This window comes from Heterocephalus glaber, unplaced genomic scaffold, assembly GCF_053883595.1.
Source record: "Heterocephalus glaber isolate CG9 unplaced genomic scaffold, H.glaber_assembly_v1.0 deba00001472, whole genome shotgun sequence".
Taxonomy (NCBI): Eukaryota; Metazoa; Chordata; class Mammalia; order Rodentia; family Bathyergidae; genus Heterocephalus; species Heterocephalus glaber.
Window position 1 is genome coordinate 92378471 of NW_028258315.1, and position 12786 is coordinate 92391256.

General features: G+C 49.2%; 1 protein-coding gene across 2 annotated transcripts in view; it reads right to left on the reverse strand.

Annotated features, from left to right (window-relative positions):
* Positions 1-12786, reverse strand: part of Sh3bp5 (SH3 domain binding protein 5) — a 70991-nt gene that overhangs the window by 30932 nt on the left and 27273 nt on the right. For both annotated transcript variants that reach the window (XM_087182462.1, XM_004864401.3), the window contains exon 3: positions 11850-11978. In XM_087182462.1, coding sequence (XP_087038588.1) covers positions 11850-11861 — 12 coding nt within the window. In that variant the 5' untranslated portion in view covers positions 11862-11978. The remainder of the gene's footprint in view (positions 1-11849; positions 11979-12786) is intronic.

Consider the following 12786-nt stretch of genomic DNA (forward strand, 5'->3'; position numbering starts at 1 on the left):
GTGCTTTGCCAAAGGGCTGGGGAATATACACAGGATCAATAATTAATAAGCAAAACAATTTTTTTTTGGAGACAGGGTCTCACTGTGTAGCCCAGGCTGGCATCGAACTCAGTGATCCTCCTGTCTGACACAGGTTTCCTAAACTGCTCACCACTGCCTTAACCGAAGCAGAGATGCTCTTTCCTCTAAGACAACACAAGCTCCCCAGTGCCCAGGAAGTCTTACATGGAAAAAAGAACAAACTAATAAAGGCAATCAAGAATCATCAAGGGGAGAAGGGAGGGGAAGAACAGCCGAGGAGCCCACACTACAGAAGACTTTTGTTTATTTTTGGTTGTTTAGTTTGGGCTGGCCTCGCACTCACTACTATGCAGCCCAGCTGGCCTCAACTCAAGATGATCCTCCTGCCTCAGCCTTCAGAGTGCTGGATGACAGGTGTGCACCACCATGCCCGGCTTCAGAAGACTCTCAGAAGAGACTCAGTATTCATGGCTTTCCACGAAGCCCTTTGGAATTCAGCTAAGGGTTATCAGCTCTGAACAACCATGTAAGCAAGGGCTGTGGGGGAACAGAAAGAAATCTTAGTCCCAGCTCTTTATCTTACAAACCCCATTTCTTTCTAAGCAGCTGGACAGCAGGCTGGGTGCTCTGCAATGTACCACACACTCCTGCTCAAGGCCATAGGCTGAGGGACAGCAAAGTCTGCAGCAATCCCTGTATAGCTCCACGTGCTATAAGCTCAGCATCTGGCTAATGCAGTGACACAACTTCCCTCCTTGGCATATTTAGCAAATAAAAATATAGGACTACCAGTTAAACTGGAATTTCAAGTAAACAAATGAACTTTTAGTATATGTGCTGCCGAAGTGAGCACAAACAAATGAACTTTTTAGTGTACATCCCAAATACTGCATGAGATGCAATTCTTAAAATTTTTTTGCTGGCTGTGATGGTATATGCTTATAATCTCAGCACTCTGGGAGGCTGAGACAGGAGGATCACATGGTCAAGCCCAGCCTGAGCAACTTAGCAGGGACCCTGTCTTAAAAACAAATAAACAAACAAACAAATGGATTGGGGGATGTGGCTCAGGGCAAAGGGCCTGAGTTCAATCCCCAGCACCACAATACATAAATATATACATAAATACACACATATAAGTAGTTCAAAAAAGTACTTCAAACTGGGTATGATGGCTCATGACTGTAACTCCAGCAATTCCAAAGCTGGGAAAATTGGGATTTTGAGCCCAGCCTGGGCTACAGAGTGAAACCCTGTCTCAAAAAGAAAAAAATTCAAACTTAAGTGGACGTCTCACTAACCCTAACTGGCTTAACTGGCTCAACAAAGACATTACACTGTACAGAAAGGAAAACTCCACCCGGGCCAGGGGTATAGCTCAGAGTTTTATCATGTGTTTATGTCCAGAATGTGCATACACACACACACACACACACACACACACATACACAGAAAGAAAAAGAAAAAAAAGCGAAAGCCAGCCAGCCAAGACAAGACTGAAAACTGCCCAGGGCAGGACTTGCGAGTACTTCCGGCTCAGTCTGTGTGGTTCCGTCCCACACACGTAAAGCAGCTTGTGCCTGTGGTTAATGCTGTGCTGGGAAGCAGCAGTCGTCAGACCAGAGGCAGAGCACCCAAGCAGGGAACACTTTCACCTCATACTTGAACATCCAGGGAAACGGTCAGTTTCCACATCACATGGTCTACTTCTCAGCGTGCATAAAACCCTTGCAGGTCAAGGGGACAGTAATGAAGAGACAACTGGGCGGGGGGGAGTAAAAGAGGAAACCAGGGGTGTCCCCTAGGTCAGGAAAGAGAATAGAAAGGTGCACCAGAGGGGAACGTCACATCCGGCCAGGGCCCAAACTGTCAGCTGACCACACAGCAAGGCCCACCTGTGCAGAAATACATCCAAAGCCTGTCTTCAACTGAAGAATCAACCACCCTTCCAGTCTTTCCAGGGCCCACTTGTGGGGTTCACAGACAGAGAATGAAGGGGGTTACCTGCAGCAGTGCTGTAATTTTATTAAAAATAAACAGCAGCAGGCCGGGGATTTAGCTCAATGGTGCTGATGCCTGCCTTGCAAGCACAAAGCCCTGAGTTCGATCCCTGGTACCAAACAAAAAATAGAGAGCAGCTAAAGGAAACACACAAGGAGCTTCATAGTTGCAGGAGCATACAAACTCCACACCCTGCTTCCCTCTGGCCAAGATTCTGTGGTGACACAGCAACATCTGTCAGCTTCAGAAAGCATGTTGTCTACCTGGCAGATCTTGCGGGAACCGGCACGCTGAGCAAAGAGCCAAGGAGACAGTGAAGCTCAAACTGTCCATGGCAAAGCTCCAACTGGAATAGGGATGGGTGGGCTACTGCCTAGCTGAGACCCCCAGGGCGGGATTCCTGCCACCTGCTAGGCAGGGAATGGTGAAATCCAAGTGGCCCATGCCACCACTCAAAGGGAAACCCTCAAGATCAGCAGCACTCTAGCTCCTCCAGCCCCAGCCCAGGACTCCTGAGCAGCACTGCCAAGCAGGAGGTGAAGCCCCCCGCAAGGGGGAGGCAGCTTCGGACTACAGGGCCAAACCAGCTTCCAGCAGGGACCTTTGGCCCTAGGCAGAAGCTGCCACTCACTCATCTTCCTCCTGAGCCCATATAACTCAAGATCTGAGGATTCCAAAATGCAGCTGCTTCTTCCCCAGGATCTCCCACCAAGTCTCTCAGGCAAGAGAGAGTTAACCATCAGCACGCTCTCCTTTCTTGCCATAAATCACTCTGCTTTGAGGCAGGTGCCCCAGCACCGAACTGCCTGCCCTAACTTCAGGCAGCAGGAGTGACGCATTTCCCAGGAACTGGCCTGTGGCCACCCAGAAGAATGTGACCAGGGCCACAGGAATGGACGTCACTGAGCCAGACCTCCTCACCCAAGCCCCATGGGGAGAAGTGTCCCCAGGAAGGCTGACTAGGCAGAGATGGAAGTGACTAGGAAGAAGGGAGGATGACAAAGCTGTACTGACATCCAGGAGAGCAGGACACAGTGCTGGGAGGCAGGAGCCTGCAGGGCTGCAGGCCACTAGAACAAGAGCCTCTCAGGTCCCTGACCCAGAAAAGGCCCCATGCAAAGGGTGTCCAGATGAGCTCAAGGCCCGCAGTTAGCCTGCCAGCCCAGCACGCGCCTGCCCAACTCTCAGGTGTGCAGTGTCCACGGCCCCTCCAGGCCCACTGTCCAAGTGCCAAGTATCAACCAGCACCAGGCAGACCCAGGCTCCAACTTCGCTGCTTGGCCCACGGGGCCTGAGGTCTGGGTATGTCACTCGTGTCCCCTGCCTCAGTTACAATCCGCCTCAGTGCGAAAGACAACACCCTGTCATGGCGGTGGTACAAGTGATGTAGCTACCACACCCCCAGCTGTCTAGCACACTCTCACTCCGTCATCCAGCTCCGTCATCCAGCTCTGTGGGAAGTGCCATGGAGAACTCAACCTCACTGAGCCTCAGTTTCTTCTTCTGAAAAAAAGAAGTAACCCCTCAGGCACGTAGAGACCTTGGCAAAGTGCTCGGGGACAGGGTCCCAATCATTCTCGTCTTCCCCTGCCCTCCATCCTTGATCTCAGTTCTTCAAACATGCTCTTCCAGCAAACTGTCACCTCCGTGTCACTGCCTAACTTCCCCGCCCACAAGCTGATGTGTTCCCTCGATCCGAGGCACCCAACTGCTTCCACTTCAACTCCCTGAAGCGCGAACTCCAAATCTTTTGGGAAGCCTGATCCCTCTCTCCGGCACCCTTCCGTTGGCCAGTCAGATCATGACATAATCTTAACTACATCCTCTGGCGTCTCTCCACTTCAGACTAGGCCCCCAAGCCAGAAAGGTTCATGGAAAGGTCCAGTAAGGGGTCTTTTGGTTCCAAGACTACTTTTCGCTACAAAATGGGGACAAGAATGGGAAGAAAAATGGTATCTCCCCTACACAGAACAGTAAGCATGGTACCTAACACACCCTAAAAGCTCAAACTCCAGTGCTACTGCGCATGCAGGGACACAACGCCCAGCACCAATACCTAATCAGCCTCCCAAGATAACACAAGCCACTTGCCCCAGAGCCCTGTGGCTGCTCTGCAGCTTCTCCGCCAAGTCTGAGGGCCAGGTTGTCGCCAAAAGGCCCCTCACCTGCCCACTGTCCTGCCCTGCCCACCCCCCAGCTCCCCAAGGGTCTTGGGCTCAAATACTAACACAGGTCCACACCCACACTGCCTCCTCCCTCCCTCAGATCTCCGATCTTCTGTCCCATCCACGAGCCTCCCTCTGGCCATCAGGCCTCAGGTGTGCCTTCCTCCAGGCTTTCCTGGTGGCCAGCACTTTCCCAGACCTCGCCCAGCACCTGAGCCCTTCCACCTGGCTCTTCACTCAGCACACACTCAACCCCTCAGTACTTGTGGACTCCATACATGCAAACGTGCCTACTTCTTAAACCTTTTAACTTTCAGGATCTTTGTGCTTTCAGGCTCACTCACAGGCCTGCAAGGTGGCAGGAAAACTTGTTGCCTGACACCCACGTTCCTGGCCACTCGGACCCCTTTCTGCCCTCATACTGCAAATAACGGTCCTTTCCACAGCCTATTCAGTGCCTTGTCAGATGTTTGTGCTTTGTTGACTTTGCTGTTGAAACTGGCCCCAGATATAGTGCTGAAGTGATTCCTAGTGTTGCTGAGCACACACAGGCTGAACTGTATGGAGAACACAGGCGTGTGAGTTGAGCTTCATTTGGGCATGAGCTGCAGTGTTGTCAGCCACGAGTTCAGTGTTAATGAGGCAACAACACAATGTGCCCTGACAAGGAAAAATGTTGATACCAACAGGGCCTGCTCTGGTAAGGGTTAAAGGGACATCTGTGGTGCAGGACAAAGCTACCGGAAAAGGAGGAAAAGGGCTAAATCTGTGAGCTCCATTTGGCCTCATGTCTGGGAGATCATGACAGATTAGACATGAAACAGCAGGGTTGTGAGGCTGAAAGCCAGAGGCTTACAGGGTTAGGAATATGTGCAGTCTCTTCTTGGCTAGTGTTGTACTATTCAGAAATCTTAAGTGCAGAAATAGTAAGTCCTGTATGTTCAATAAGGCGTCTTTAAGCAGAAACACAGGTAAGGCAATAATGTCACAACTAGAGCAGCAGGGCCTCAGCACTCAGTCATGACGACCACAGAGCAGTGTGGCCCTGAATCAAGAGGGCCGACTGGCATGGCTGTCACACCACCTCCTTGCTGGTGTGTGAGGATGGGGCTCCTGCAGACGAAGACTGCAGCCCGTGCTCCAGAAGGGTAATGGGCATGAGGGAGACACAGAGAGAAGGCCTTTCAATGCCCACCGCCAGCCCCTCTCCGGCCACTCCCTCTCAGATGATGAAAGTGCATGTGTGTGTGCACACACACGCCCCCTCTCACACACACACACACACACACACACTCTCGATCAGTAACAATTTTGATCAAAGTGGCCCATCCCACACACTTCCACGAAATTTCCAAGATGAAAATGGAAGCTCTGTAAGGACAGGATCTTTGTTCTGTTCTTGGTATTTCACCAAAGTGGAAAAAATGGTGCCTGGCACTTAGTAGGTGCCCAGCAAACAGTGGAAAGAAAATAATAAATCAGAAGGAAAAAAAGACCATCCCTGGACAGGAAAGTGAAAACCCACATTTGACATACCCTCAAGTCTATATATCCCTCCTTGGCAAAACCTCAGCCTTCCATTCTCTACTCTGGGAGGGTCTTTCACAAGAGAAAATGTCTAGCTTCCCAGTAAAGGAAGAGCATGATACTCCGTTTCTCTGGGATTAACGTAAGACTTCAGAGGGTCCAGTCTCATATCACGGGAAACACGACTCTCCATCCATCTAAACCCTCCCATCCCCACCTGCCACCATAGCACTTCAGGCTAGAGTGCTCTGGATCAGGCAAAGGTAGGTCAGCTGCTCTGCTCCCCCCTCGTTCCTGGTCGCCCTCACAAGCATCTGAGTGTGTTCCCAGTCTGCTGGGAACCCTCTTCCACCCACACAGTCTCTACAACTTATGACCAGTGAAGGTCGGCTTCTTCTATCTGTACACTTTTTGTTGTTGCTGTTCTTACGGTGGTGGAATTTTTCACATTTTGACAGCCCACAGATCTGCCACAGACAGAAAATTTGACAGAAAAAAACATCTGGAATAATAACATTTCTTTAATCTTTATACTTTATATTACTAGCTCAATCACTATGGTAAATTAAAAACTGGCCAGAATACTTGGCAGGTGGAGAGTATTCTTTGCTTACCTCCTGAACTGGGACTTACTCTAGCACAAGGATGTTAACAAATGGAAATATCAGAGCTCGAGAAGGCTGTGTGCTGTTTGTTCCTGGAATCCCATCTCCATGTGAGAAAGACCAGGCCAGAATGTTGGATGAGACACGTGTGGCCTAGCCACCTCTGCAGGCCCAGCTGACAATCAACCAACTGCCCAGTGGAGAAGGCCGGCCATCCCCGTTAGCCGGCCCTCGGCCAACCACCAGCTGACAGGACATGCGAGAGATCAGCTCAGCCTGAGAGCAGAAACTGCCTGGCAAAAAAGCATGAGTTAAAGAAATGTTTTAAGCTGCTAAATTTTAGGGTGGACTGGTTTGTAGCAAAAGCTAACAGGTGATTCCATTTTATGAAGAAACTGAGGCACACACATCATGGCCCCACAGCTATTGACTGTGATGTGGGATTTGAAGCCAGGCAGCCTGGCTCTGAAGCCAGCGTGTGCCAGCTGTGCTAGAGCCAAACCACTCTACAAATCCCCAGCGCTTCCACACTCACCGACTTTGCTAAACCGGATTAAACACAGAACACGGCCACATGCGGCCCCACAAATGCCCAATGGGCAACGTTCAGCACTGACTGACCCTCACCATTTTGCACCTCACGTTCCTCAAGTGCTCTGCTCCCTTCTGACACCTTCCAATCATTTAAAAAATAACAAAATTGCCCAATGCCCATGAATAAACGGGTGGATGAGTGGGTGAACAAAGTGGGGTGCATACAAAGCATCCTGCCTTAAAAGGGAAGCAAATTCTGACACACAGCAAAACACAGATGCGCACTAAGGACGTAATGCTAAGTGAAATGACCCAACCACAAAGACAAATACTGTGCGACTCCTAGTTACATGAGGTTAAATTCGTGGAAACAGAAGGCAGGACAGTGGTTGCCCAGGACCAAGGGAAGGGAGAAACAGGACTTACCATTTAGTGGGTAGAGAATTTCAGTTTGAGAAGATAAAAAGTTCTAGAGATGCATGATGGTCAGGGTTGCACAATCACATGAACACATTTAATTCCACTGAACGATCCCCTTAAAAATGGCTAAAATGGTAATTTTTATATGTTTTATCACAATTTTCCTTAAAAATGGAAAAACGACAATTTAGACCAATAGTGATTAAGAGGTCAAGGCCCCTATTAGGTCAATTAGACTCCAGAGAACGACATAGGTTAGAAACACCTACATTCAGTGTTCGAGTCCCACCACCCCCTTGTCAGCACAACCTACCACTCTGACAGCCAGATGGGCTGGCAGATATGTTGAAGCAGCTTTAAAAACAAGCTTGTGCTCAAGATCAAAAATGCTCCAACAAATCAAAGCCAGTTCCCTGCCCCCAGCTCAGCACAGAAAAAAAATGCCATGCTGACTCCTCTTGGCAGAATTTGAATTTAGCTGTCAAGATCACAGGATTAGATGTGACTCACTGGTAGGAAAAGGAGTTGACAATGGGAATGACAAAGTCAATATAAACTTTCATTGACACATAATAATTTCTCCTGACCCAAGAACTTTATAAACAAATCTTTATAAACTCTACAGAAAACCCAGGAACAGGGAAAGTTTTCCTCTTTATAAGTACCTTCTGATGTTAGGTAGACTAGCTGGGTGGATGAATGGGTGACATACAATACAATTCTGATTTAAGAGACAGACAGACAGACAGACAGAAGGGTGTACACCAGCACATGTAACTTATTTTTTCTTTTTATTTTCTAAAATTTCCACAGTAAATCCTAATTTTTTTTTTAAACAAAGCTGAAATCTAAGTTCATCTAAGGAGTTCACTGTCAGACACATTACTGCATTAGTCCTCAGAGCCTCGCTGGTCCCTTGACTATGGGTGTTTCCTAAGTATGTGGAGGCTCCTGACACATGCTTGGAGGGACTGTTTGGAAGGAATCTCTGAGACAACCACCCTCGCAGTGCACACTCAGATGGGTCCGTAAGTATGAAAAAGGAAGTGGGCGGGGAGAAAGCCCAAGGAAGAAAACAGGAAGCCCCACTTGGTCACAGCTGCAGGCGGACACCACCCATTTCTCCATCAGGAAGGTCAGAGGAAGTCATATCCGGTCCAGGGCCAGGTGAAGCCATCCACAGAGACAAAGCACCACATGTGTGCCAACCTCAGCCTTTGGGCATCCTTCCAGTTCCTCAGCTAGAGGCCAACAAAGGCCCCTGGGGCTGAGGACAAAGGGTGACTCTAACCATTCTCCACCCTCCTTCCCCACCTGCAAGCCGGGAGGAGCTATGGGGAGGACTAATGAGCACAGAGCTGGCCCGATTCCCTCGATACCCATCCTGAAGTGAGTCGGTCACCTCCAGGACCTGATGACTGAGACCCTGCCCCAACGGACTCAGGGGCTGTCTTGATTACTGTTTTCGCTGGCCAAGAGAAGGCATGAGAAGAAGGAGAGATGTCACACTGCTCCACTTCCCAGCACCCTGGGGGCCTCCCAAGCCCAGTTCCTCCTATCACTTTTCCCAAAGACGATTTGCGGTACAGACAAGGGAGTGGTATGAAATCTGCTCCAGGATGTGCCATGGCCAGCTGGGGATACACTCACCAAGTGAGATTTGGATGGAACCAGACCAGACAGGGCTGGATTTGCCTGGCATGTTCCTGCCTCCTGCTGACCTAACTACCCGGCAGTAAAGAAGTTGAGAGCAGGGCTGGGGATTTAGCTCAGTGGTTCCACCGCCTGCCTTGCAGGCACAAGGACCCAAGTTCGATCCCCAGTACCCCCCGCCCCAAAAAAAAGAAGTTGGGAGCAAAGGGCCATGGAGAGGAAAAGGTCAACATCAAGAGAGGCAAGTCGGGAAGCTCTGATCTCTTGGTGGCTCCTCAGACCCTTATGCACTTGTTTGTCCATTGATTCATCTGCTCTGTATTTGGAAACCTCCTTCTGTATGCTGGCAGTGTAAACATGGCCCTGGACCAAATGGGATTCCCTGTCCTTGGGAGCTTCACTTACTACCAACAGTAAACTGCAACAGGTTAGATAATGAGATGTGCTAGAGGAAAAGCAAGTCTGGGAACAGGGATTGAGGTGACAGTGATGGTGAACTGGGAGCTTCCATTGTAAATACGTGGAATACGGGAAGACTTCATGAGTGAATATGAGAAGGCTTCATTGATAAAATGACGTTTGAGCGGAAACTTCAGAAACAGAGAAGTGGGCAGTAAAAACACCAGGATTGGGACAATGCCAAACAGAGAAACAGAAAGTTCAATGATCCCGAGGCAGGAGCAGCCCTGACACTACCACAGCCAAAGCAGCTGTCCATCAGCTGAGGCCAAAGGCCCAGATCAGAGGGCCAACCTCGAGCAGCCATGGACACAAAGGCTCAAGTCATCTTGGGCCCCCAAACCCGAGCTTTGAAGACCCGGCAAGAAAACAAGGTGAGGGGAAGCCAGAGCCAGGACTCCGAGGAGATGCTTCCCTAGACCTTCCACAGACCCTTCTCTGAAAGGGCATGTGGGCTGTTTTTAGTATAGACTGAGTATCCCTTATCCAAAATGCTTAGGCCTAGAAGCATCTCAGGTTTCAGATTTTTGGGGGGGAAATATTTGCATGTACATAATGAGATATTTTGGGGACAGGATCCAACTTGAAACAGGAAATTAATTTATGTTTCATATATATCTGATACAATAGCCTGAAGGCAATTTCATAAATTTTTATTAATTTTGTGCACAAAACTAAGCTTCATGGTGTGAAATTTTCCACTTTTGGCATGTTGGCACTCAGTTTCAAATTTTGGAGCATTTTAGATTTCAGATTTTTGGATTAGCAATGTTCAATCTGTAGATGCCTATAGGACTGAGAAGAATCAGAGGGCAATAAATTCCAGTGTTGAAGACTTTCAGAGAGGAGATTTCATACTTTCCTTGGTATTTATGCAGTGTTTAAATGCAATGATCAGAAATCTCTCCCCAAGACCAACCTTTACCCTTTGTTCAATTTTAGGTCAAGGATATTACAACCTCGGGCTACCCTGGGTAGGACGCATGCCCAGAATAGGGGTCACCCATAAGACTGCCGGAATGTGGACCATTTGGAGGGACAACACCTCGGGTAACACCTCGGGTTTCTGGAGTTTGTGGGGACTGGAAAGTACCATTTGAGAAGTGTTTCCTCTCCCTGGAACAGGTGAGGCCTGGGTGGGGCTCAGAGGAAAGATGGGTTATTGGGGCTCCCTGCAGACCCAGCAGCAATTAGCACTTGGGTGTTACACAGCCCAGGTCACCAGACCATCAAAGGAAGAGGGTTTCAGGCAGTCATTCTGTGTAGGAATGAAGGTAAAGGCAACGTATACGGCAAGGTCCAACCTGAAACCTCAGCACAGGGTTCACAGTGCAAATCCAAATGCAGATAGGCTCTCAGCAGATTGTCAAAGCAGCAGGGGGCTCCCTGCCGCCCCCCCATGAAAAATTTGAGAGGCGCATGGAGACTTGGAAAAGGAAAGGAAATCCTGGTCCCACATCCTCCATGGGTCTGATCTTAATACATTCCTAGATTTCTGGGATCTAATTCCCCAACTCCCCCACAATATCTCCCCTATGGTGCCCAAAACACACATGCTACACACACCTAGTACCTTGTCAAAAACGTTTCTGTTGTTACTCACTAAACATTTTCTTACCAGTGGAGACTTTTGGAGGCATTATCTTCCATCACATCATAAATATGCCACAGGGATGGCACCTGGTCATTTACTACAGAACTACAATTTGGACCAGCTGCTTAGATCTGAGAAACCTGAGCTCTTATCTCAATTCGCACTACAGGGTTGGTGGTTCATCTTGAAGAGACACCAGGCTGGAAGCCCAAGTGGGCTAAGGCACGTGAAAAGCCCCCAGCCCAGGGCCTCACACTCAGCAGGCACTGGTAACTTGTAGGTTCTCTTCTTGCCTACCCTGGGCCTGGCTCCCAGAGGCTGGGTGGTGATAAGCACCATGTTGCTTCACATCATATCAACAGCGATCAAAGGAAACAACTCCGAAACCAGAAGCAGTTTCTGCACAGTACCCAGCAGTTGCTGGACCGGAGCTCCCCTTGGATGCTCTTTCTTGGTCTCTGTTCCCTGGCTCATTATTTGGGCCTTTGGGACAAAGAGCAGGTATTGCAGGGCTCCGTTCCTCCTGCTGCCTCACAGGAGAGGAGAAGCACAGCTGGTGTTCTGGATGTGTTTGCACATCCTTGTAAGTGGGCCCAGCTACCCCATGCCTGGGCACCGACTCAGGCAGCAAGCTGGTGCCCACTTTCAAGGTCATCCAAATGCCAGCACTCACACACTATTAACAGTGCAGAAGCTGGAATGAGCAGATAAGGGGATGGGAGTAAAAGGCTGGCTGTACAAAGTCATGGCTGCTTCACATTACACAGGAAGAGCACATCTACCCTAAAGGAGCACATCAAAACGAGATGTTCCTAAAGGGCAGCTGGGTGGCAGGGAAAGGCAAGGCTGTCGCCTGCCAGACCATCTTACCTGCCTCGCCATCCTCCGAGCCTCCCAGTAAGGCTTCGAGTCTTCCACAGCTTTGCCAATTTTCTTCGCCAGTTCATCCAGTTTCACTGTTGCTTCAACCAGAACAGAACGGAACTTCTGACGAGCATCCTGCAGCCAGGGGAAATGGAGGAAATTCAGGTCAGCCTTAAGGAGAAATCTGCAAATACCCGCTTCACCTAACCAGATGCACCATCACTTTACCCATCACATAAACCCGTAAATAACACCCAGTGTAAAGACCAGCATCACGTAAAGAACATTCTGCCATGGTGAAAGTGACCTAGCACCAGCCCTGTCCGGGATGCCACCGCCAGCCATGTGCAGCTACTAAGCACCTGAACCTGCCTAGTGTAACTGTAATTTAATTAAGTACATTTAAATTTTAAAAGTTAAACCAGGCGTGGTGGCACACATCTGTAATCCCAGCACCCAGGAGGCTGAAACAGGAGGATCATGCATATCAGGCCAGCCTGGGCAACTAAGCAAGACCCTGTCTCAACAATTAAAAGCAGGGGCCGGGGATTTAGCTTAGTGATTTTGCCGCCTGCTGAGCAAGTGCAAGGACCCGAGTTCGATCCCCGGTACCCAAAAAAAAAAAACAACAACAATTAAAAGCAAAAAACCAATTAAAAAAAAATTAATGTGGCCAGAGTTGACCATATTTGGACAGCACACTGCAGACTGAAAAACTGTCTGGGCGGAGGGGGGGATTTAGCTCAGTGGTTTTGCTGTCTGCTGTGCAAGCACAAGGACCCGAGTTCGATCCCCGGCACCAAAAAAAAACTGTCTGGGTCCTCAGGGAAAGAACAACCGATCCAGTCGCCTCTCGTGGCCCTAGTCCATATGATGGTGCCATTTCCTACACTCCCTGCAAGTCATCTGCCACATGACTTATTAGTCAGCCTTAAACACTGAG